At 44.3% G+C, this 26,694-nt stretch overlaps 1 protein-coding gene across 6 annotated transcripts in view; it reads right to left on the reverse strand.

Annotated features, from left to right (window-relative positions):
• LOC102233692 (caskin-2) overlaps nt 1–26,694 on the reverse strand; it is a 56,578-nt gene that overhangs the window by 2,687 nt on the left and 27,197 nt on the right. For 4 of the 6 annotated variants that reach the window (XM_023341116.1, XM_014472882.2, XM_023341114.1 and 1 more), the window contains 17 exons: nt 25,861–26,006; nt 24,507–24,602; nt 23,612–23,745; nt 20,739–20,847; nt 20,528–20,636; nt 20,363–20,457; nt 18,559–18,676; nt 13,473–13,595; nt 10,741–10,818; nt 8,483–8,610; nt 7,960–8,023; nt 4,436–4,509; nt 4,210–4,320; nt 3,633–3,734; nt 3,350–3,488; nt 949–3,231; nt 634–871 (listed from right to left, as the gene is read on the reverse strand). In XM_023341116.1, the coding sequence (XP_023196884.1) occupies nt 634–871; nt 949–3,231; nt 3,350–3,488; nt 3,633–3,734; nt 4,210–4,320; nt 4,436–4,509; nt 7,960–8,023; nt 8,483–8,610; nt 10,741–10,818; nt 13,473–13,595; nt 18,559–18,676; nt 20,363–20,457; nt 20,528–20,636; nt 20,739–20,847; nt 23,612–23,745; nt 24,507–24,602; nt 25,861–26,006 (4,147 nt within the window). The remainder of the gene's footprint in view (nt 1–633; nt 872–948; nt 3,232–3,349; nt 3,489–3,632; nt 3,735–4,209; nt 4,321–4,435; nt 4,510–7,959; nt 8,024–8,482; nt 8,611–10,740; nt 10,819–13,472; nt 13,596–18,558; nt 18,677–20,362; nt 20,458–20,527; nt 20,637–20,738; nt 20,848–23,611; nt 23,746–24,506; nt 24,603–25,860; nt 26,007–26,694) is intronic. The other 2 variants (XM_023341117.1, XM_023341118.1) reach the window with 2 other exon arrangements.

Consider the following 26,694-nt stretch of genomic DNA (forward strand, 5'->3'; position numbering starts at 1 on the left):
CACTGTCTAACATTACCTGCCTTCAAAGTGACATTAGTTCAAGTAAAAAAAAATTTTTTTGTTCTGCAGGATGCTAAAACAAGTGGAGATTGTTCATTTGTTTCATAGAAAATACAAGACCTTAGAAATTTGGGTATGATGCAGTTTGGAGACATTGGGCATAATTGGGCTTAATTGTACCTGAAAAAGAAAGTCTCAGGTTTGTAAATGTTGTCACTGATACTAATGCGGAAACAGACTCCCAACTCCCACTGGTTTTCAGAATTTTAACTGGAACTTTACTAAATTGAGTTTGATCTGAGTTTCATCTCCCAAGGCCTCAAGAAGTAGCGTACAAATGGCCTTTGAAGACAAGAATGTAGGTCAACATAATGTAGCAGCTCTAACAACTGGTGCTTGTGCCTACATTGTTAATGACTGACTTAGTTCAGAAAAGCTCTTTCAACAAAGTTCTGCTTGAAAGAGCATGTCCATATTGTTGAGACTCCAAGTATCCAAGTGGTGGACCTTGGTTCAGATCCAGACCTAAATGGAGTCTTACTAGCTTTAGATCAAATTTTGATGAAAAACCTTGAGCCTGTTTATGTCCTCCCACATTAGCTGCGACCCAGTACAGAAACCGAAACTTCTTACCCATCCACACTGCTGCCATGTGCGAGTTCGTTTTCCACCACTTTGAGAGCAGCCTCTAGTGACGTACTGGTTTGCTCCAGTCTCTTCTGGGCCAGAACCTCCAGACCTGCTACACCAGACAGAGATCCCCCCGATTTCCTTGACTGACCTGACGAGGCCGAGTTAGGGGAGTAGGAGCTCAGTGTCGTGGAGGATGGAGCAGGAAAACAGACGCTTTGGATTATCTGGAGATTTGTTCCTGAGGAAACAAGACGTTCTACTGTTAACATCCAAAATGCCCAAGCTGTAGAAATGCGACAAAGGTTTGACAGTTACCTCCTGCTGAAATGGGCGTTGCGTTGGACGGAGAGAGCCCTGATGCAGGCAGAGCAGCGGCTTTCAGCGGACAGTCCGGCTTGGACCCAACTGTCTGTAAATGCGCAACGGGCTTAGGGCTCTGCATGCTTGTCTGGATGTGAAAGCTGCCGCTCAGTTTTGGAGAGACAGTGTGTATCTGCACACTGGTCAAATTTGGAATGGCTGTTTGCGCGGTAACCCGTGCCGTCGGATCAATTTTTTGAGGGCTCACTAGACTGCCGTTAGGGGTTTGTTTTAGAGGAGTGGAAGGTTTTGAGGATACAGTAGGTTTTGAACCTTTGCCCACCGAGCCAACTCTAAGGAAAGCATTCCCTGGTGTCTCTGCCTCTCCTTTATTTACACCTCTGACTTCAACATGTGTGTGTGGACTGGTAAGCAGCAGGTGGTCTTCCTCTTGGTTGGGAGTAGTAGCTTCTTCTGGTGTGGAAGCACCTTTGTCTTTGGATTTGTGCCGTCTTTTTACAGTATCAGACTCTTTCAGGTTGAACTCCGGAGGCTCCAAGCTGTTCTGGGTCTGAACTGGACTATCTGTTGGAGACCTACTGTCTGTGTCTGCCTGGGTAACAATGGCTATCCTGGGTCGTTGTTTGATAGTAAGATTGCCTTCTTCAGCAAAAGGTAGATGGTTCCCAGAATTGGTCTTTGGTGACACAGAAGAACTCCTAGACAGTTTTTCACTTTTTCTTGCTTTCAGTTTCTCTTCAGTTGTTTCCTCTGTACTTCCACCTCTGTGTCTGTCAGTGTCGCCTTCTGTCCTCTCACTTCCTACCCTCCTTAAGCCTCCCAAACCCAAAGCGGGGACAGGTTTGGAATGCTGTAGAATAATATGCGATGGTAATCCATAAGCGATTGGTGAGGAAGAGGAAACTGGGCTGGGAACAGGTGAAACGTGAACATAGGTCGGTGGTATGTCTATCCTCCTCGATGGGCTGCTGCAACTGCTGCTGCCTTCTAGCTTGGCAGCGATGCTCCTCACGCTGCCTGCACTATCTGTCTCTACCCCGGCCTTCAACTCTGGCTCTGCCGCCTTCCTGCCTGACTCGCTATGCTGTCTTGTGGGACTGCCACTCACTGAGCTCATCCTCTTGGGCGGCGGGGGAGGCGGACCTTTGTGTCGAGAGCGCACAGCGAAGGAGTGGCTGCGGTTGACTTGACGTGGGGGTCCTGAGGCACGTCCCGGCCTGCGAGACAGCGTGGCGTAGGGCGGCATGGTTACGGAAGAAGCTGAGGAAGAGGGAAGAGGGAGGTCATCGTCCTCATCTGGCTCTCCGTCGGACAGAGCGTAGCGATTCAAACTTTGGCTGCGCTTATTTTGTGACCCTCTCCGAGTGTCGTCCCCTTGGACCTGTGTGGGTGGGGGTCTAAGCACAGGGATGGCTCCAGGCAGGGGTTTAGAAAGTACTCGTGGAGGGCCGTTGACAGCTCCTGCCTGAGCCTGCAGGTGATTGAAGTACTTCTTTGTGGGAGAGGGTTGTGGGGATGGCGATGATGGAGAAGAGGGAGGCTGGTGGTGGGGGTGGTACTGAGGTTGATAGAGGCGGTTGGGGGACTGCAGGTGTTTGGACTTGGGTGGAACTGCGGGGCAAGCAAAGCGGGGCATCTTGCTTGGGGTTAGCGGAGGTGTTACGGTGGAGAAAGGGTGTTTCTCTGGGACACCAGCCCAACTCTGATGGTCCCACATCTCAGCAGACATCTGCTTACTTCTACCTCCAGGGCTGCTTTGGCTGTTCTTGGCCTCCTCCACTCCCCCAGTATCCAGTTTCTCCTCAGGCCTACAAGACGTTCTGCTAGAACACGGTGTCGTTTGGTGATCATGGGAATTTCCCGAATTTGAATTTCCCGACCTCCCTGAGCCCCGCGAACGCCTGCTTATACTTTCTTGACTGACAGACATAGCAGCTATGACAGCAGAGGGGGGCACTCCTCTCATGCCGAAAGCCTCCGACGCCGATCCCCCCACCTTGCCCATCATAGCGCTCTGCAGCTCTGCACTCAGCTCGCAGTCCTGAAAGGAGAGGAGAGCCCTGGGGGTGCGAGGGGAAGGGCAGCAGTTTTCAGATGGGGCATCAGAGTGTCCATGAGAGTGAACGATGTGCGTTGGTGTGTGTTCGATAGCCACCAGCTCTAGCGCAGCCATTGGCTTTCTCCTGAGAGTTCCCTCTCCTGTCCTATCAACCTGATTACGAGAGCGCTGCAGGTCACAGAGTCGTTTCACAGCCAACATTAGCTTCTTCTGATGACCTGAGGTAGAGAGAGACATTCTTTAACATTGATGATTCATCTTATGCTGAGTTTAGCTAAAAGGAGGATTCTTTCAGTCATGGCGAAAAATTGAAAGAAATCCGATTCATTTTCTCACCCAGTTTGGTGATCCCTATTTCTTGTAAGTCCTCCCAGGTGATGTCCTTAACGATCGCAATGGAGTCGTAGCCATTGTCACACAATCTCTTTTGGTACTGAGGCAGACCAATCACGCTTAGCCACTCCCCCAAGTCCGACTACATCAACAAACACACAGAGGGAGCAGCAGAAAGAGAGGAAAAGACTTTCAATTTATTACACTGAATCGTACAGAAAATACAGCGTCTTTTCGAGTGCGGTGAAGAATTTGTGTGGTTTTAAAATATATGTATATTTCTCACGGGAATGTAATCTGGCAGCCACTCGGGGATGTTCAGCTTGCTGATCTCTGATGAGATCTTCTTTCTGTGGCCCGGCTTGGTCACCCCGATAGCAGTGAGATCCTGAGGTCCAATTTGGAAAAAAAAGTAGATGGATGTTACAACGAAAAGAATGAGTACCTGCAGTAAGTTACAGACATCTTACTCTTTTGTTGACATTCATTTACTGTTTTTTTTTCTCGTCAATTGCAATGGAATAAAAATGGATTACATGACATGAAGTAGGGATTTAAGCAAAGCGAGTAAGAATGTATACAGCAGAAACTAGTGAATTATAGAATTTGTAAGTAGCAATGGTAACATATGAGTCTCGTTGCATGTGGCTCATGTACTCTGTTGTTAGCCTCCATTACTAGAACCCTAAACGCGTTGCTAAGCTAGTCACTTCAACATATCCATCACTTTTTGCACTTATCCTGTTTCATTTTAATTCCAGCACCTCACCAGGGACTTGACAAATCAATTTTTTTTTTCCAAAACAGTAACTACTGCTAGAAAAGAGTTGACAGTAACCTATAAAACTGAAACGTTAGCCCACCTCAGGAGTCATCCTGCTGATGGTAGGTACATCGTATCCCGCTCTGATGAAGTTGGAAGTGTACTGCTCCAACTGGAACTCACACAACCACTGGTAGATAGCTTCAGAGTCCTAATGGCGCACAAAGGCAATGATTCTGCTGCTTTTTTTAAAAATAATAAAAAACAAAGACACAGTAAAAGGAGTCAAATGTTAAAAAAAAAAAAAAAAAAAAAAAAAAACTCACCTTGCCCTCCAGAAGCTGTTCTGGTCTGACGAAGCCTTTCTGAGGAGTGCTGTTGGCCTGTCGGCGAGAACCACCTACAAAACACACATCATCAATCCTGGGGGATGACAAATGTTGCCAGGTTCAACTAAAGAGACTAAAAAAAGACGGGGCGTGGTGGAATCCATCACAACAAAAGATTCAAATTTGTTTAGTGTTTTGTATGCATTGCAGTTGAGACTGCTAAAGACAAGAAGTGATCCGTTTAAGTCGATTTAAGCATAGCTGCTGAGAGTTGTTAGGTCTTTCCAGGTGTGTAAAGGCATCTTATCTGATCTAAGGAAACTCCTGACCCGTCTTTCACACATTACCACAAATATCTGAGGAATGCACCCTTTCCTGGCAATTTCCTCACTTTTAGCTCTGAGGTCAACCCGTTTGGGTTTAATCATTCCATAGTTTTTTCTGTTTTTAATAAGTCTGCTCACCTGCCAGGATCCACGTTTATAGTTTGGACTAACAACACAGCAACAACACAGCAATATTCCCAACATACGTAGCCATAGTCAGCAAAGTACAATATGTGTTCAGATGACGCCCATTTGTCAGATTAAAAGTACCTTTTGAAGTGACATATGTTTAATTAGGCCCATGTTTATTTTCATTGGTCTGGTGTGATTTCTAACTTTAAATGTCATATTTTCTTTACATCTAAGTGGAAAATTGTCACAATTAGCGGAAATAAAGTCTTTAAAATATCCATCTGCGTGTAATTAATCTACATGAGTTTCATTTAGTGATGGAGTTCCTGAAATAAATGATCCTTCCAACTTTATACTGTATTCTTCATTCACAAAAGACTGCGGTCTGCATCCACTAACATTGAGCTTAGCTCAATATTTGCACTTGCCTCCTTTTTTTCACCGCCTGACTCCCAAAGCAAATAGCACCAATACACAGCCGCACACACACACACGCTTGTCAAGTTCTGCAGGTGCAACCAATTAGCAATCTTCTTCTGCGGCTATTTTTACTTCCCAGAGAAATGAAAACCAGAGTAAATATATGCCACTATCTATGCTGTGTTCTTGTTATCGGCATAACTAGCTGTCTTCAGATGTCACCTAATCAACAAAGGGAGTTCACCACGAGTTGACCTTTGTATAAATGCAACTGTATGAGGTGTGTTAGCGAACATCAGTGAACAAACAGCACCATGATGACCAAGGAAAAGAGCAGGCAGGGTCAGAGATGAAGTTTTTTTTAGAAGTTTAGAGCAGAGTTAGGGCGTAAAACAACACCCTAAGCTTTGAACGTCTTCACAAAGTATTGTTCAGTTTATGACCAAAAAAAAAAAAAGGAAATAGTCTGACATAACTGAAAACCTACCAGGACAGAATGAGCAAGGAAATAATTAATCAGAGGAGAAGCTAAAATGACCTATGGTAAAGAGCGATGGTTAATGCTTTCCTTTGGTATGGGCGTCAGGGCCCCTGACCACACAGGGCGGTAAACAGTACCTACAGAACATGTAATTGGCCTTTAGATTGAGTCAAAATGTCCTCCTTAGTTTTACTCTCCACAAAAACTAACTAAAACTGAGTTTTAGTTAGTTTGGACAGACAAAACCATCATGTTTGCTCTATGCCACATTGTATTTTTTTTCCCTTTGTTTTGATTTTTAATTGTCCTCTAGGACAGTGGTTCTCAAACTTTTTTCAGTGATGTACCCCCTTAAAAATATATTTTTAGTCAAGTACCCCCTGACACGGGCAAAACATTTTTGGAATAAAACAGAGGTACAGTGCTGTAAATACCCTGTAAATACTGAATATAAAATTCAGTGCATGAACACACATTTATATATTATTGAACTTTTTACAAAATAATTTTTCCCAAGACTTATTATGAGGAGCCTACTGATTTTTTAAAGATATTTTGAAAAGCTTCACGTACCCCCTGCAGTACCTCCACGTACCCCCAGGGGTACGCGTACCCCCATTTGAGAACCACTGCTCTAGGACCATCTAACACCAGTTACTTCTTTTGCCGCTCATGCACAACCTGAGTTGAAAGGAATAACGAAACCAAAGATCACGTTAAATCCAAATCTGACTTCTTACCCGTGAGGAGAACAGAAAGCTGCAACACCCCTGCTGCCTGGCTCTTCATCCTTGCTCCTGCTGCACAGCCATTTCTGTAAACTAACTTTGTTGCTTGATTCCCACCCTCACTTTTACCCTCCTTCTCCTTCATCAGACGGATATGTTTTGCTCCCTCTGCTTTTAGCTCCTGTCTCTTATCTCCGATCCCTCCCTCCCACTCCTCATCTCCCAGCTCCCTCACTTCACCCTCCCGGCTTCTCAGTCGTCGGTCGACGGAAATCCTCCCCAGCTTCAAAGTGAAACACCTGAATGTCTTGCAAAGAGGCTCGACTCCAACCCATCGAACTCTGGTGATGGCACAGCATTTTTTCCAATCTTTCTGCGGTTAGTTATGCAACGTTTGCAGGCTGAGAGAATAAGATGGTTTTATAGGTTTTAGACGTGAGCTGAGGTTAGACTTTATTCCCTCTGTTTCATTTCCTTTCCGACTGACAGTAACAACAGCTGACCGCGCGCCTGTGTATTGTGGTCACATTCCTGAGGTAGAAGAAAACCAAGAGATCCTTGAGGTGTAGCAATCATATTATCTGCGGATTTGAAAGCATTAACCATCGCATTTGCCTTACATCGTGGTCCAAGCACTCTTTTCAGTTAAGTTTACCTAGCTTTTGTTCTTGAATTGTTGCGATTGAGACAAGGAGGAATGTTTTTATTGGGGATTTCAAAACTAAAGTAGTTTTCTAAAAACGGTATGTTACAGTGAAAATAAGCTAAAGGTCCTAATTAAATGTTTGATGCAGAGAAATAGTTTTCTAAAAGTAATAAACAAACCAAAGGCCTTGAATGCATCACAAAATGCCAAAAAAAGAGATAATTTTTATGTCATATTTTTTATATTTATTTGAAAAGGTCAGGAATTTGTCCCTGTACTTTACAGACTAATTCTGTAAATTCATCTGAAACATAGATTAGTGACTCCAGTAGTTTTGTGATAAGAAAAGCTGATCAAAAAATATTGTAAGAAGTTTACAGGCAGAGTTTATGTCATGTTAGGTATTTTTCTTTTTGCTCAGTTTTTTGTGTACAGAAACGAATGTTCTGATCTCGTAACTGACCTGCGAAGCAGACATATACCTTGTTTTCAAAACAACTGAACTCAAGTTTGAAATGGCCTCTTTTGTTCAAAAAAAGGAGTTTATTTGTAGATTTTTTTTTTTTATCTGTTTAATGGGAGTCTGACAAGAGGATTGAACTGTTAAGAGACTCCAAAAATTCAGCTTATTCTTTCAGAATTAAACAAAACCACTGGGGAAAATCAAAAATGTTCAAGAAGTTAGGTAAGGGTTCATTTCACCTCAGACAAAAAATGAAAGAAAATAATTTTTTCAGATTCAAAGTCTAAATCCATACTGGGATGAGGAAAACAACTGTGCTACTCACCATTTCTTTGGTCAGCTGCTGTATTGTGGACCTGTTCTCTAGTTTCACCTGCAGAGGGAGCCACCTGCAAACACAAGGATGTCACTGAACGTCTTGGTCACTTTGGTTTTTATCCATCCATCTATTTTCTGTACACCCTTGTCCCTTAGAGGGATCGGCAGAGATGCTGGTGCCTATCTCCAGCTAACGTTCCGGGCGAGAGGCGGGGTCACCCTGGACAGGTTGCCAGTTTGTCGCAGGGCAACACAGAGACAGATGGGACACACACACTCACACCTAGGGAGAATTTAGAGAGACCAATTAACCTAACTGTCATGTGTTTGGACTGTAGGAGGGAAGCCGGAGAACCCGGAGAGAACCCACAGGGAGAACATGCGTGGGAAACTACGTGCAGAAAGACCCCAGGCCGGGAATTGAACCCAGGCAACAGCTCTACCAACTGCGCCACAGTGCAGCCCCACTTTGGTTTTCTTACTTTTAAATACTGTGCAGCAGAAGAAAGACAGAAAGGTTTCCGCCTCACCTTGCCAGCGTCAGCGTGGTGGCGGATGTGAGTCCCGTTCTGCTTGCGGCCGCTCTCTGAGCTCTGGCCGCTGCCGGCGCTGCGGCTGCTGCCCACACTGCCTGTGCTACCAACGCTGTTCCTGTCGCCTGACGAAAGACGACGCAACAAGGCAAAATGACCTAAGTGTAAAGTAAAAGCTGAGGGGGAAAAAATGTGAGCTCTGACGAACTGAGAGAGGGTTTTTTTTATAAATTATTTTCCCACGTCAAGTCCAGCTGGCAAGAAAATGCTCGGGATGAAAGCTGAAAAATCAAAAGTGGTTATAAAGTTGTTCTTCTTAAAAGGTCTGTATTACACGGAAAGCTTCTCCAGTTTGTGCTGCTTCAGCTGTAGCCATTTTTGCGACATCTCTCAACATTTCTGTCTCAAAGATTCAAAATCATCAGACACATGTTCATTTACCTTTCCTGCTGGTTAAACATTGAGCTAAACATGGAGTTATTCCCAGGGTGGACTGTTGATACAACATACAACTGCAATGTTCTTTTGTGTAAAACAGGAGCTGCATGCACAGTGTATGGGAGATTTCCTCTAAGGTACAGTTACTAAAAAATATTCATATAGGCTCTTATATTTGCATATAAATTCATCTAGATATTTACATAAGAGGCACTGAAGGTTCTAGCTGGTTGTTTCTCTTTGGTAGCATATAGGATTTCTTTAACAACGTTCACTGGATTGACCAGTAGTCAGAAAAATATGAAGATCCAAGGGGAGCCATGAAAACTGAAGAAGGATTACAGACCTACATGAGTTGAGAACGACTTCTGGACTTATTTTTAAACACCTACAGATTCCAAGGTCATTAGGTTAAACAATTATATGCAAGTCAAAGTTATTCAGATGTTCCAAAGTCTGGAAGACGACAAACCATCTAAGATGTTTACGAATAATCCAGAAACCGAAAGCCTGCAATGAGCTGCAAACTGTGCAAACACAAGTGTAGCTGTCCACATCGTCATGGTAGCCATAAAATAAGTCCCTGCTCCAAAATCAGCACCTTAAACTTGACTGAATTTTGCAGCGACCCAGCTGGACAGCTGCAGAATGAACTGTTTGACCCTGATGAACAAGAAACACAAATGGAGGAGTCAAGGTGAAGCTCTTAAACTTAAGAACACCAGCTGTCAAACATAGTGGCAGTGCTATCATGCTGTAGCGCCATTTCAGGCCCAGTGGCACTGGTGACGATGGATGAAGGAGGACAGCTAAGTCTGCCTCCAAATTCAGTAACTTCACCTCACTGATCTCAAATGTATATCAAAGCATGTTTTGGAATGAATAAAGGAAGCATAAGTTTTAAGCTAGCGCATGTTAAGCCTGTAGAATGGCCTTCCAACACCCAGTTGAACTGCAATTATTATTTTTTTTTTTGTGCTCTCATTTGTTGACTACTGAAAAATATGTGCCAAAAAGCAACCAGCAAGAATTAGGGTTTAGCCAAAACCTTGATGGTGTCTACCATGAGTGAGTGGTCTAGATGCAATGTGTTAAGTGAGATCAATTTAATTTGTTTAGTCTAATTTCTATTTGTAAAAATCATTAAAGTTCAAACAGAAAGTTTCGAAATCCTAGAAAATTCAAAATAAATTTGATGTTCATGCCCATAATGAACAAATATGAGGTCCAGTAGACATAGGAACCATAGGTACTCGGACCTACAACCCTAAACACACTTCAAAGTTAGAGAATTATTAGATGTTTTAAACATATACTATAAAAGCATTGCAAGGGAAACACGGTTTTACACTGTAGATACCTACACACCATGATTCGGTAAGTCAAGATGCAAACCGTTCCTACCATGTATTGACCTTCAATGGGAGACCGAATTATAGAAACTGTCTTATTAATCCGAAAATCCAGATTATTTTTTAAGTATTACTTAATCAGCAATGAATCAATAAATGGCCAGGGAAACAAATCAGACACAACACCTGCTGACCACTTACCATTACGTTCTCCTGCAAGACAATTCTGGTCGTGGTTAGAGGATTACTGGGACAGACGGGAGGCAGGGATTTACGGGATGGTTAATGTCAGGCCAGGACTTGGGGATTGAAAGTGCTACACGCAGAAGTAAGCTGGTACAGAAGTCTGGTTAAATGGTGGTACTGGTAGATGTCTGAAGGTTCACACCGGGTTAGGAGGTTGGGTAGTTTGAGGCGTTAGATGGGAATGTGTTGACAGGTGTTTTGGGGGCCACACACTCTTACCAGTGGGAGAGCTCCTTAGGACCCAAATGTCCTGAGGGGGGGTTGCTGGGGCTGAGAACTGACTGGCCGGTGAAGCACCTAACAAACACACACACTTTAGACACACGCTACGTGCACTCCCTGCGTCTTGCAGGGGTGGAGAAGGACCTATGGAGTTGCCACTGGTCACCAGGAGGGCCGAGTTAGGGAGGGGAGAGGGACTGGAGACCGGTGGACAGAGACATGTAAAACAGCTTCTGTCATAAAAGTTTTAAAATAAAGAGGGTTTGGATGGTTTTTGCAGATCTGACATCATTTTATAGGGCGACAGTGGACCAGTGGGTACTGGGTAGAGTTGTCTTCTTGCAGTTGGAGGGTTGTAGGTTCAAGTCCAGCTTCTTCCCATCACATGTTGCTGGCAAGGCACTTAACTCAAAGTTGCCTACCGATCTGTGTGTATATCGGTGTATAAATGTGTGTGCGTTTGTGAAAGCGAGAGGGTGAATGCGGGTTTTGTGTTTCTGGACGTTTTTTGTGTCTCTGTCATTGGTGTTAAATTTGTAACGTCTTTGTTTTGCACTGGTGCACTTAGCCACCGTGTATCAGTTTGTATTTTCTAGAAGTGCCCCATTTTAATTAATTGTGGACATAAATTGGTGTAAAAATTTTAAATTTTTCGTGTGAATTTAAATTGATCATACATTATTTTCTAAGGATTTCTATAACAAACCTTTTTACACTCATTGTGGCCTATGTGTAAAGTAAACCAAAAAGCATTTGGTCCAAAATGCCCAGAACCTGAAAAGGAGAAAATGGTGAAGAGGCATCTCTTTATCTGGCTTGTTTTTGTTTCTGTTTCTTTTTGTTGTCCTGGTTACTCCTGCCTTTGCCTCTAGAGTAATCAGGTATAATCTACTCACAATCAACTCAAAAGTAGTCTTTAAATATATGATTTACCTTATGTAATGAGAGAAAACTGATGGATGGACTGATGGCGCTTACAGTTCCATACTTGTAAGTTCATATTTGAAAAATTTTTGCTCCAGTATTCAAGTTTAAAAAGTTTCATTAGATGATTGTGGAATGCGGCCCATAAAACCTCAGATTCATTTTCACTGCGGATTGCAACATTACATCAGACCAATAAAAATTGACTTGTTGTGTTATAATGATGCAATGACCTACCCTAGGAAAAATTGAGCCACTAAATCTCAGAGCTCTCCCATGCGTTCAAGTAAGACCCCCCGTGGTCTTACTTAAGGAGACACTGAGATCTGCCACAAGGACAGTAAGTCTCTAATTGCTAAAGAAGCTGGTTGTCATCAGAGGTCTGCATATACATATAATAATGGAAAGTTGTGTGTAAGGAAAGAGTGTGATGCAAAAAAGGTGCACCAGTTTTGAGAGGTCTAGGAAGCAAAAATGAACTGAAGAGTTAGGAGAGTCTTTCAGTGTGTAGACTGCAGCTGGAGTCAGAGCGTTTAAAGCCACCACCCTCTGATGTATCCAGGGCATGGAAATCAGTTACTTAACCAGTAATTCATGTAAAAGGAGCACCGACAGCATAAACATTATATATACAGCAATGCAGGATTTCCCACAGAAAACTTGCTAAGCCTGGTGGTATGAGCACCAGCCATTGTGCAGCCCACCAAGTTTTGTACTTAAGAATTTGTTAGTTGACACAAAATTTGAAAACATGACTAGATAATTATGTGTTAACAGAAGATCTTATTAGCAATACCTAAACACCAGTCTTTTTTGTAAAGTCTTAAAAAAGAGATACAAAAAAACTGTTTCAGGCATTTCAACCTAATTAAAGTGTCCAAAATTTGCTGATCCTTTATTTGTGACTTGTCACTTTATTTTCTGTAGTTCTTAACATGTAGACCAGTAAAGCTCAGCAGCAGTTACAAAAACCGGTGTATAAAAACCCCCAATAATAAATAAACAAACAATTCTTAGCCTGGTGGGGGCACAAGTCAGGCATGGTGGCCCGCCAGGCTTATAAAACTCTGGGGAAACCCTTTCATTGAGTATATATAATATAGAGTGCATGGATGTGCTTTTCAACATGCTGACATGTCTGTAATAAAAATCCTTTTTGTTTATTGATCTGACATAAAATACCATATTTTTTAAGTTTGAAATATCTTGTCATGTGAGTAATAAAACGTTATATTGAGTTTAATTATTTTAACTGAATGAATTTTGAGAAAACAAAGAAAAAGCACAAAAGCAAAAAAATCTGCTGACATGATAAAAAAAACCAAACAGTACATCTGAATCCAACAGAGAGAAAGGAATTACTCAATATGCTGAGCTACTTCATGCAATTTTTGTATATGTAACTAAATTCAAAAATAGGTCACAAAAGGTTATTGTTAACAACCTTTAGTAACCTTACAGTTTACCTCAAACCCCTATTTTGTTATTTCTCTTGGTCACCAGGTGTTTGTATTTCATGCTATCATTTTGTATCTGTTTATTTCTTATGGCAGTCAGGTATTATAAAATATAGATATATGATTACCAGAAAAGCACACTGCACCACACTTAATTTTGACTATACACTAAAGGCAAACAAATAGACTTAATACCCATGTAATTCTACATATCTATTAATTTGATGTGGGTATAGATTGTTATATTATATCGCAGTGTAATAGAGGCAAACGTAACAAACTGACCCCTTCTTGAGGTTTATTGATTATTCTCCCTCATTCGGAGGCCTTGTTGATATGTGTGTGTACCTGCGGGGTCATAGCCGAGGATGTATGAGTCATCTGTCTGAGGGGCGGGGCCTGAGGGAGGAGGTCTGGATGCAGGATGTGGTCTCTGGGATGGCATTGAGCCTTGGCGGGAGAGAGCGCCCCCTAGGGACAGGGGAGACACGTGCAGGTTGAGGTGGGCATGCAAAAAATATGTTCCATGCAGGGGTCGGGTCTGAACGAAATGCGTGCATGGGGGAAAAGGTTTGGAGCTTGAATATCTCCTCATGTATATGCAACAGCATAAACCAGGACAAATCCTCTCTGGGGTTACATAACAAGCCGCTGAATAGGAATGTAAGATCACAAGTTGCACAGAAAGAGACAGAGCTCACTGACTCTTTTTGTGCTGATACCGCCAACATCACAGGACTCACACACTCAGCTGAGTTTGCTCTAAATGCAAAGTGCCTGTAAGACTTTTTCTGAGTCGAACTTTCATGTCTTCCCCTCCTCACGCGTGAGCGATGTATGCACGGCGACTGCACACACAATCTCCAAGCAGAGACTGCGGGGGGCTTTAGCACTGAGCTGACACTTTGCAGTTTGGCAAGCAGTAATCCTTTCAATGCGTGTCCGCGTGAGTCGGAACGCTTCGGCTCGTGCATATGCAACTGTGCGTCTGCGCCTGTTGCAGTCGCTCGACCTCTCAACCTATGAATGTCGGTGGCTTCTCGGCAGCAAAACAAGCACAGGGCCCCAGTTGCTTTCAGTCACTTAGATCAAACAAGGTGATTTACAAGCGGGATGGAAAATGTTATTTCTCATATACATGACTTGAGGCCTTATAGATAGAATAACTTGCTGCCACAAGTAATCTGAGATTTTTCAATAATTTTCCAGAGTTCATGTTAAGGAAACATATTTGGTGTTGAGACCTTCACGGAACCGCCGGAGTTGTACTGACATTGAATTACACAAGTGAAGTCTGGTTATTAATTAGGCTACTTCTGAATGCAACTGGCTTCATTAGATTTTAAAGGGAGTCGAATGCAAATGAAGGCGATTTTATCGATTAATCAAATTTTTTGTTTATGAAGTGTTAATATTTGGGAAATCTGGATTTTATTTTTCACCAATGCACTCGTGGGGTTTCCATAGTTGAGAGTGACATCAGTCCGCTGAGGGTCAACCATGTTGTTTTTCAAGCGTTGTATTTATTTGGACTTTGTATTCAGACCAAGAGCCAGAAAGTATGATTGAAATAAAAGCAAGTTTTTGAAAGTATTTTCTGTCAGAATTTTTTTTTAAGAAAAGAAAGATAAAGGGGAAAAATTATCTGTAACACTGTATTGATGGGATGTGCATAAGACTGACATGACGCAGTCATAAATGTGAGCTGTCATGATTTTTAAAACTGTTGTCATGAAGTGTCATTCAGTAAATAAAGACACTTTTAATGCAAAGTTGACCATTTTAATGGACTTTTAATACAAGTTTTAATGAAACTTTGCATTAAAAGTGTCATTAGTAACTGAATAATGCACAGTTGACACTTTAGCATCCATCCATCCATCCATCCATCTTCTTCCGCTTATCCGAGGTCGGGTCGCGGGGGTAGCAGCTTCAGAAGGGAGGCCCAGACTTCCCTCTCCCCAGCCACTTCTTCTAGCTCCTCTGGGGGAATCCCGAGGCGTTCCCAGGCCAGCCGAGAGACATAGTCTCTCCAGCGTGTCCTGGGTCTTCCCCGGGGCCTCCTCCCGGTGGGACGTGCCCGGAACACCTCACCAGGGAGGCGTCCAGGAGGCATCCTGACCAGATGCCCGAGCCACCTCAACTGGCTCCTCTCGATGTGAAGGAGCAGCGGCTCTACTCTGAGTCCCTCCCGGATGACTGAGCTTCTCACCCTATCTCTAAGGGAGAGCCCAGCCACCCTACGGAGAAAACCCATTTCGGCCGCTTGTATCCGCGATCTCGTTCTTTCAGTCATGACCCAAAGCTCATGACCATAGATGAGGGTGGGAACGTAGATCGACCGGTAAATCGAGAGCTTCGCTTTTTGGCTCAGCTCTCTCTTCACCACGACGGACCGGTACAGCGCCCGCTTGACAGCAGACGCTGCGCCAATCCGCTTGTCGATCTCCCGCTCCCTTCTTCCCCCATTCGTGAACAAGATCCCGAGATACTTAAACTCCTCCACTTGGGGCAGGACACCCCCCCTGACCCGGAGAAGGCACTCTACCCTTTTCCGGCTCAAGACCATGGCCTCGGATTTGGAGGCACTGATCCCCATCCCGGCCGCTTCACACTCGGCTGCGAACCGCTCCAGCGAGAGCTGCAGATCACGATCTGATGAAGCCAAAAGGACCACATCGTCTGCGAAAAGCAGAGATGAGATCCTAAGGCCACCAAATTGGATCCCCTCAACACCTTGGCTGCGCCTAGAAATTCTGTCCATGAAAGTGATGAACAGAATCGGTGACAAAGGGCAGCCCTGGCGGAGTCCAACTCTCACCGGAAACGAGCCCGACTTACTGCCGGCAATGCGGACCAGACTCTGACACCGGTCATACAGGGACCTGACAGCCCGTATCAAAGGGCCCGGTACCCCATACTCCCGGAGAACCCCCCACAGGGCTCCCCGAGGGACACGGTCGAACACCTTCTCCAAGTCCACAAAACACATGTAGACTGGTTGGGCGAACTCCCATGCACCCTCCAGGACCCTGCCGAGGGTGTAGAGCTGGTCCAGTGTTCCACGACCAGGACGAAAACCACACTGCTCTTCCTGAATCCGAGGTTCGACTATCCGACGGACCCTCCTCTCCAGGACCCCTGAATAGACCTTGCCAGGGAGGCTTAAGAGTGTGACCCCTCTATAATTGGAGCACACCCTCCGGTCCCCCTTTTTGAACAGGGGGACCACCACCCCAGTCTGCCAATCCAGGGGAACTGCCCCCTATGTCCATGCGACATTGCAGAGTCGCGTCAACCAACACAACCCCACAACATCCAGAGCCTTAAGGAACTCCGGGCGGATCTCATCCACCCCCGGGGCCCTGCCACCGAGGAGCTTTTTAACCACCTCGGTGACCTCGTCCCCAGAGATTGGAGAGCCCAACCCAGAGTCCCCAGGCTCCGCTTCCTCAGTGGAAGGCATGTTGGTGGGATTGAGGAGGTCTTCGAAGTACTCTGCCCACCGGCCCACAACGTCCCGAGTTGAGGTCAGCAGCACACCATCCCCACTATAAACAGTGTTGGTGCTGCACCGCTTCCCCCCCCTGAGACGCCGGATGGTGGACCAGAATCGCCTCGAAGCCGTACGGAAGTCTTTCTCCATGGCCTCTCCAAACTCCTCCCACGCCTGAGTTTTTGCCTCAGCAACCGCCCGAGCCGCATGCCGCTTCGCCCGCCGGTACCCATCAGCTGCTTTCGGAGTCCCACAGGCCAAAAAGGCCCGATAGGACTCCTTCTTCAGCCTGACGGCATCCCTCACCGAAGGTGTCCACCAGCGGGTTCGAGGGTTGCCGCCGCGACAGGCACCGACAACCTTGCGGCCACAGCTCCGATCGGCCGCCTCGACAATGGAGGCACGGAACACGGTCCACTCAGACTCCATGTCCCCCACCTCCCCCGGGACGTGTTCGAAGTTTTGCCGGAGATGGGAGTTAAAGCTCCGTCTCACAGGGGATTCCGCCAGACGTTCCCAGCAGACCCTCACAACACGTTTGGGCCTGCCAGGTCTGACCGGCTTTCGCCCCCACCACCGGAGCCAACTCACCACCAGGTAGTGGTCAGTGGACAGCTCCGCACCTCTCTTCACCCGAGTGTCCAAGACATACGGCCGCAGATCCGATGAAACGATGACAAAGTCGATCATCGAACTGCGGCCTAGGGTGTCCTGGTGCCAAGTGCACATATGGACACCCTTATGCTTGAACATGGTGTTCGTTATGGACAATCCATGGCGAGCACAGAAGTCCAGCAACAGAACACCGCTCGAGTTCAGGTCGGGCGGGCCGTTCCTCCCAACCACGCCGCTCCAGGTCTCACTGTCATTGCCCACGTGAGCATTGAAGTCCCCCAGCAGAACAAGGGAGTCCCCAGGAGGAGCACTCTCCAGTACCCCCCCTAAGGACTCCAAAAAGGGTGGGTAATCTGAACTGTCGTTCGGCCCGTAAGCACAAACGACAGTCAGAACCCGTCCCCCCACCCGTAGGCGGAGGGATGCTACCCTCTCGTTCACCGGGGTAAACCCCAACGTACAGGCGCCGAGATGGGGAGCAACAAGTATGCCCACTCCTGCCCGACGCCTCTCACCCTGGGCAACTCCAGAGTGGAAGTATGTCCAGCCCCTCTCAAGGAGACTGGTTCCAGAACCAGAGCCGTGCGTCGAGGTGAGACCGACTATTTCTAGCCGGAACCTCTCGACCTCACGCACTAGCTCCGGCTCCTTCCCCACCAGAGAGGTGACATTCCACGTCCCAAGAGCCAGTTTCTGCAACCGAGGATCGGACCGCCAGGGTCCCCTCCCTCTGCTGCCACCCATCCCACACTGCACCCGACCCCTTTGGCCCCTCCCACGGGTGGTGGGCCCATGGGAGGGGGGGCCCATGTTTCCTCTTCGGGCTGAGCCCGGCCGGGCTCCATGGGTAAAAGCCCGGCCACCAGACGCTCGCCATCGTGCCCCCCCTCCAGGCCTGGCTCCAGAGTGGGGCCCCGGTGACCCGCGTCCGGGCGAGGGAACACCAAGTCCAAAGTTCTTGTCCATCATAAGGGGTCTTCGGGCTGCTCTTTGTCTGGTCCCTCACCTAGGACCTGTCTGCCTTGGGTGACCCTACCAGGGGCATGGAGCCCCAGACAGCATAGCTCCTAGGATCATTGGGGCACTCAAACCCCTCCACCACGATAAGGCATTAAAAGTGTTATTATTTACCAAATGACACTTCATGACAATAGTCGTAAATATTCATGAAAACTTCATCTTCATGACAGCTGTTATGTTAAAATGTTCATGTATGAATAGTTTTGCGGTGCACTGAAACTGTTGAATTCAACCTTACTGGGATTACACCTACAAAATGCCCAACCTATATTCATGTACACGCTACATGTACTGTATGTCTACCTGCTCTCCTGCTGAGGACCTCCACCACTGAAGGCGGGAAGAAGCCCACCCTGTCGGTCCCCCGCTGACTGTCATGGATGTGGCCTTTCCAGCGGCCGTCTGAGTGCTGCTCCAGGACCTGGCGGTAACAAATGACAGCACGCTTCTGTTAGAAGACAAGTCTGTCTCTGAGAACAGCCATTAGTTGCACGACAGCTCACAGAGAAATTACAGAAGAACGAGCCAAAATATCCCGTCTTGATTGATTAAAGCGGCAAAGAAATTCAATTCGTTGCCAGTACTGCATCAGCCCGAATTAACATCTGACTCTTCCGCTAAAGCACTTAAGGCGATAATAAGAGAAAGCCAGTCAGCTGGCAAAAACGCAATCTATTCATCAAGAGTGCCAACAACATACCTGGAAAGAACAAAACAAACCTACATGGCAGTCCTCCTCGACTCGGCTGAAGTCGAGTTCAAACACGACTGGGGGAGTAGCGTATCAAAATACGTAGAACGAGAACAGATAAACACACATATGCATGAGTAAAGAGTGTGTGAGTGTCTTTGTATATAGGTGGGGGCCTGGTAGGAGGTGTTGGGGGGGAAAACAAGCTGGTAATTAGACATGTTTGAGCCCATCTTTCTGCTGTGGTCTCCTGTTCAAAGTTCACTTAATTATCCCAAAACATCCCACACAAATCCCAACAACACAACTGTTCTAACACGGGCCTTCAACCCTTGATTACAAGAACGCAGAGCAGAGCAGTAGGAGAAAAGGTAGAGCACGTCTAGAATTGTCCAGAGTTAGAAAGGAAAGTTCATAGATAGCTCACCATTACTATTTAAAATGCTGCTTTTTTAATTACTGGACTCTGATTTGTCAGGCACTAGTTTCTCCTGACTAAAGATAAGTCTGGAAGTTTTTTGCAGAGACACAAACACTGTTATGTGGATTCATCAATTTGAGTTCTTTTGTGTTTCTCTTGTACACTCAAGAACAATTAAAGCAATTTCATGACTTTCCTATCCTATTTAGTACATTGTCATCCATTCTTTTCCATAATGTTGGATCTCAACTTCTGGACCAGATTCTGACTGATGTTGACTCATTTTTTTTCTTCTTTAGTGCTCAGAGTTGATTCCAGTTTGTTGGCTTGTTTCTCCAGCTGCTTTTAAAAAAAAAAACTAACTTCAGGTCCTTTTTTTGTTTTAAGAAAATACAGAGATACAACAAATATATTTTGTGGTGTTTTTGTGGATATTTTGTTGACATACAGTGGATTTTGACATACTTCGCCAAAGAGGTCCAGTCACACCTCTCGCCACTCCTTTGCTTCTCTATGTACAATTTTCCAGATCTCTCACTGACACATAGATTGAATCAAAACGCTTCCCTATAAGAACAAGTCAGAACCTGTGATACCACGCATTCCTGTTTTTCTTTTTGAAATGGATTAATATGTATCTGATCACAAGGCACAATAATGAAAAAGCAAGTTTACAAAAAAAATTGAAGCCGAACCGTTTTTATCACTGTCTAAACTTTAAGCCATGACTTTCTGCTAACACTCGTATGAAGGCAGTTTGAGCTGTGATGAACCTAAAGTCTAATACTGAGGGATGAGGAAGTTCAAAAGTCAACAGAATTATTTTTAAATTCAACTTTGGCCCCACCCTGGTGGTCATAAAAACACAGCAAGTATCCCAAATATGATGTAATAACATGCTACGGCTTTAACCCGGCGTGGGAAAGCAAATCGCTGCAAGGCGACGGCTACGCAGGGACAGTTTTCACAACAGGAAGACACGCAAAAAAAGTTACCATAATAAGATCCCCAGCACGCAGGTTGAGCGCAGTGGGGTCGTGGAGATTCCAGTAGTCCTTCACTGCTCTGACTTGGAGGGAACTGGACGCTTCTGCAAGGACCAGAACTACAGTGATTCCCCCTGCGAGACATCTCAGGAGGCTGACCGTGCAGGAACAAACCTCTTAGCAGCTGCTTGATGTCTCTGCTGGCCGTGGAAGTGGTGAACTGGTTGACGATATCCAGAGCTGTCTGGTTGTACGTGTTGCGCAGGTTCACGTTGATCCCTGCCTGCGCACAAACAAAGTCAGACCCACTTTACTCACGAGCAACAAACAATCTACCTCTTCAAAACACAAAGTTAGGTGGACAGAGACTTCCAACAGTCATTACATCGAGCAGCAGCCGCACTACTTCCGTCTTGCCGTAGAGGGCGGCCTCATGCAGAGCGGTCCCCGCTTTGGTGGCTCTGTTGATGTCGATGCCGGCTTTAAGCAGCAACCTGGGAAACAAAATCAGAAACGGTCACTGTGAGACTGCAGGCAAACATCATCCATTTAACTGCTGCAGGCGTTAACAGCATCGCATTCTAGTCCAAATGTAGGTATTCTGGTGGCAGAGACGCCGAAGGAGGATGAGGCAGGTTTTAAAGTTTTGCTAAAGGATTTTATGCTTGACTGCAGGATACCATACTGTGCCATGCTTGATTGACAGACATAACACACCCTGGCCACTGTAACTGGGGAAAAAAATTGCTTCAAATGCTCTGCATTATTTGCAGTACCATCAGCTTTGCTTAATCTATCTGTGGCTCATAAAGACTTTACAGCATTCTTAACTCTGTTGGCCAGGAGGCTGATTTTGTTATTGCAAGTCTTCAGCTTCACCTTCTCGTACAGACTAGATTAAGGAAGTGATCCACCAAGTGAAAATAGAAACCAGACTGACCTTATCTGGTGCTGGGCACAAATTTGAAAGAATCTGGAACCTCTTTTTATCATATATTAACTGCATGTCTTGTACTGTTTACTGAGCTTGTCTGGCAGATGCGTTACCTGGCTTAAAGCCCTTGAACTGTCTTTACAGTTACATACATACTGTGGTGCATTTGTATGTTTAAGTTGTGCCTGTGGAAAAGATGCATGAGTTTTTCTTCACAAGCCTCTCAAAACTGTGGCCATCCCTTTTTTCTTGTGCATTTTTTTTCTACAATACCACTTAACTTTGCAGTGAATACAGCACTATGTACATCCAAGGCAGCTTCTGTAATACAGTAATCTTGACTGAAAAATTTGCATTAGTTGTAAACCATAATCATCAAAACTAACAGAAATAAACATTTGAAAAACACCACTCTGCGTAATGGATCTTTGAAAGATTCAGCTTAGATTCTAATCAGATATAGAAAGCTGACAACAATTAGGTGATACGACGAGACCGTCGATGTGGCAAAGCCCTGATTAGGAATTCTTATCTGTCTTCAACTAAGTGATTTCTCAACCTATGTGCTGGATAGTTTTCTGTTTGCATTCCCAGCTTCTGAACTTTCCTTCTCAGGAGAGTCAGAGTGGAGATGGTGTTGCAAAAACATTTGCTTATTTAGGAAGGATGAAAGCCATCAGCAGAGTGTCTAACAGACAGGGTGGGGTTACTTGGCAAACCGAATACATATTCTACATATTTACACACAAACAAGCATAAGTTTAAAAAAGAAAGTGTAAAGTCAGCTGAGAAAAACAGAACATGAGGGTGTGCAGCTTTAGATTTGGTATGAGGTGATATCAGACTGCCATGAAGAAATAGCAGAGGATTTACAATGATCCAAGTCTTTATTTATTGTTAAACTCGTTCATGTTTTTGCATGCAGTCAATTAATTTTAGGGTAACAAAGGGGGCTAGAAAAATCTTCCCAAATCCCTCAACTCCCTCCAAAACTTAAACCCTATTACACCCCACCTGTACCTCCTATCAACCACCTCCGTCACCAGTCCACCTGCTGAACCAAGGACTCCCATGAGGCAACCCCCCATCAGACGTAAGAGGACGCTCCAAGCCGCACACCAACCAGAATCTGGAGTAGGCCAAGACTGAACTCTGTGATCCATGGCCTGGTCATACTCCACTGTCTGCGGCACCCCAAGACCCATTGACCATAAGAATAAACTAGAGTTGGTATTTGCTCCCAAAAAAACAAGGAAAACCATAATCTTGTTTCTCATAGTTAGTGGAGGCAGTTATAAACAAAATAAACTCCTGGCTTGTATATTGTGTAAGGCTGGCACCCTGCTTTCAAAAAATAAATGCTTAGTCAATGCATAAACAGTGAATTGATAGAGAATGCAGAAAAAAAAGTTAATCAGTCACTGCTTACGCACTTCAAGGTTGAAGGATTACACTTTAAAGTTGGCTTTTCATAGAGTCTAGATAAAAATAGCCATAACTCATGGAGATGTTCACTCCCCACAGTGTACCATGCAGTAACAAGATTTGAAGGATCCTAAATCAAACTGCATGCAGTCCAATAATGTGAACGTTAACTGCAATTAATGTCAGAAATCACTGATTTACATTGTATATTAGATCTGCGGAAGAATCTAAAACAGATGAGGGCATCACCCACTACACAAGCAAACACCCCTAACCCTCATTGCACAAGCATTCTCACTGATTTACAAGGTACAATAAAAAAACAACGCTGTCATTCCGGCAAATGCTTGCTCAATCTTGTTGGAGTGCAAAAATTAATAAACTGGTGTGTATTTTCAGTAAACCAGGGCATTCCAGTCTTAAGTGCTTCAGTTGAAGAGACAAGGGTTTTTTTTCTCTTGTTGCTTGAATACATTTTGCCTCTTATCCAAAAAATGTATGAGACGCAAACTGGTATGTTAAATATTATGGTCAGGAAAGTGCAAGTAAAAACAAACATGAACATGTAAGGCTTGTTGAAAGAGACTTTCTTGACAAACGGACTAAACAGTTAGATTAAAGTGGACTAAACAGGGTTGGTGAGAATGCACCCTAAAGTTACTTTTCCCCTCCTTTCAAGCCTGGCAGGGTCCTTATATTTATGACCCAAGCAGAAACATAAAGCAGAGAACATCCCTGAGTTATGGGCCACACAATGGTGCATGCACATTGGTTCACTGGGTGGGTTGGTTTAAATTGACCACTTTAAATTGAAGGGTGTACCCTGCCTCTTGCCTGAAGACCACCATGGGAAAGACACCAGCCTCCCCAACCCACTACAGAAAACATGGTTTTCTCACTTGATTACGTCTTTGTGTCCGTTCCTGGCTGCCAGGTGGAGGGGAGTGGTGGAGGGGGAATCCAGACTGTCGTTCCCTCTCTCTCCTTCTAAGAGCGCTGACACCATGTTACTGCTGAGCAGCAGCTGAGCCACCTAAAGAGAAATCAGTCCAAAGATGACGTTCTTACCGGCAGATTTAGGAAAGGAATTATAACATAAGGGATGCATAAATGATGTATATATTTTTAAAAAAAACCATGCGTCCTTGTGTACATCACTGTAAATGACAACTTATATAGAAAGAGATTAACTTGCACATTGGGGCTTATCCACTGCCCAGCAGCTGTCATAAGACGGTATGTATGTGGTAAAAACAGCCCAAAGTCCTCTTTTCTTTCACAGCTTAACTGCAAACTTAGACTAGTTGAGAGAGCATTAAACAGGCATAAAAAGTGTGTCTAATTTTGACTTTTAGTGCAAGCAAAACATCTCAGTCTGGTTTATATCTGGCAGATGTGGCAGAGAAACACTAAATTATGCCCCAAAGTACAACTTTCTGAACATTACAATGTCCAAAAGAGCCACTTAGGCCCTTTCACTCAAACAGGCTTAGCTGACCAGAGTCACTTCATTCTAACCTCTGGTTCATGTTAGACATAAGGCGCCCTCATTCATACATAAAGAGAGGAGTGTTTTCACAAGCAGATAACTGGATTAAGAGTCTAAATCTTTTCACACGAGGTCAAGAAACGTGACGATGCAAAGGATTACAATTGTATTTCCAATCGAACTGGCATGGGAACCAACTTGATGTCAATCTGTGACATTATCACCAAGTGAAGTGATCTGGTTAATCCAACGACCAAAATGGTCGCCCATGCCAGATAAGGAAAACGACACAAATAGTCAGGTACCTTGAGTCGGCCAAACTCGCAGGCCAAATCCAGAGGAGTCTTCTTCGCCTTGTTCATGAGGCAGGGATTAGACTGGTGCTGCAGCAGCATCTCAGACTGAGAGCAAAAGGGAGAGAGTGCAACACAGTGTGAACAGTATAGCGCCTCATGTATAATACACCAGCACTCACACACCAGTCGTCCTCTACGACTGGTGCTTCTCTGCTTCGCCTTCCACCAAGAGGGGAGGAACGTATGATAGCTGCTGTGTGGATCCTGAGATGGATTGTCAGCTTTGTGGGAAATGCTGCTCTACTAACGAGGTCGTATCTCAAAGGGGGTCGAGTTACAGGTGGACGAGTGTTTGCACATATGGTCTGAATTACTTCTTTGAACCTTTCTGGTATAATCACTTGCCTTCATTGGACCATTCCTCATGAGAACCAACACTTGGTCCTAATAAAGGTGGAACATTATTTTTAGGTAAGGGACGAATATTAGAGCTAATATGTGAATCAAGGTTTTGATGCGTCCTGTAGGTCTATTAATTTCAGCAGAATAGAAAGCAGATAATCAATTTATTTGGTTTGAAAGGTCTTGTTGGGATGTGATCCCAAGGTGCCACACAAAAGAAATGTAAAAAGCTGAAAAATTATAGATGAGCAATAAGGGTAAGGATAAAAAAAAAAATAAACAAATAGATACTATCAAAATTTGACGTAATAAAGATGCAAAAATCTACAGAGCATTACAAGTAAATTAACAATCCGATTAATCAGAATGTAGGATATTAGATAGAAATGGAGACAAGATACTAAAATTTAGAAGAATAAGATTAAAAAGGATTATGAAAAATATTTTAGGAATAGAATACTTAAAAGTATTGCCTAAAGTTATTACAAAGGGTCTATAATCATATATGTCATATTTGGTGTTTTGTCTGGAAAGGTGTGGCATATTCAGGTTGGTGTCCAAGGCCTTATAGTTTAGAAACGAGAATAACCCGATAGGAAATAGATGCATATGCTGAGTGTTCATAAAAGTGATGAAGTAATGAAAAAAGTACAATGAAAAAAAAAAAAACAAGAATCAAAAATTGAAGGAAAGTCAACAACTTTGGTGTAGAGATGAACAGAAGTTAATACAATAAGGGCTAAGAATATGAAGCCGTGGGTCTGTGTGTGCGTTGTAGGAGGAAAACATATGTCACTGAAAGAAAGAAATGTGTGTAGTCATTGTGTGCAACAATGGAATTACTAGTATTGTTGTGGAACAATAACAGCCAAAGACACAATGGGTTTAAGTTTCAGCGAAATGGGATGACTGGTAATGCCTTGAACCGGTGTGTGTGTGTGTGTGTGTCTTTTGAACTCACCACCTCGTAATGTCCATACTGCGCAGAGAGATGTAAGGGTATCTGTCCGTCATGGGAAGGAGCATTGACTGAAGCCGCCCCTCTCAGCAGCAGTAAAACAGAGTCGGATTTTCCCTGCCACGCCGCATAGTGGAGAGGACGCATGCCTGCGGACGACAGCGGCGAGCTAAGTTGAGGAAAGCGACTAATATCATTTTAAAAAATTGTTTTTATCTACAAAATTTAAAAATTAAAATCTGGACAATGGAATGTATGAAAACTGAAGGTATTTTATGTCTTTAGCCCCATTTCATTTGTTTAGATGAATCCACTTCTGTTTTTAAAAGCAATACTACATAGAAATGATTCTTATACCTTACAGAAGGGGCGCATCACCTTCCACTGAAGTGGAAATGAGTTTTATCAAATTCGCACAGAGAAACCCATACAAATGACAGTATCTGGCTTCTTGGTCATGTGGATGATCCTTTTTCTCTTTAGATTCAGAGGAAACAGCGTCCGTTTCTTTGCAAGTGTAATACGAATTCTAATCACAGTGCATGGCTCCAGCTTCTAAGATGTTGGAACTGCAATAAATGCCTCATCATTCTATTCATGAAAACATGCCATAAATGGAGGATTTGAACATCAAAATGTACAAATTAAGCCATCTTTGGAACATAACTCTGTCGTAAGGCCTCACTTTTGATCGCAGACGGGCTTCCATGTATTGAATATCAATTACATTCAGGACCCCCAACACTGCAAGCGCTGGAAGTTAAATTCAACATTTCACAGAGTTCTTCAGGAATATATAGCTGACCTGGGAGGCGACACGCTCGTTCTCACGAGCCT

This window comes from Xiphophorus maculatus, chromosome 10 (genome assembly GCF_002775205.1).
Source record: "Xiphophorus maculatus strain JP 163 A chromosome 10, X_maculatus-5.0-male, whole genome shotgun sequence".
Taxonomy (NCBI): Eukaryota; Metazoa; Chordata; class Actinopteri; order Cyprinodontiformes; family Poeciliidae; genus Xiphophorus; species Xiphophorus maculatus.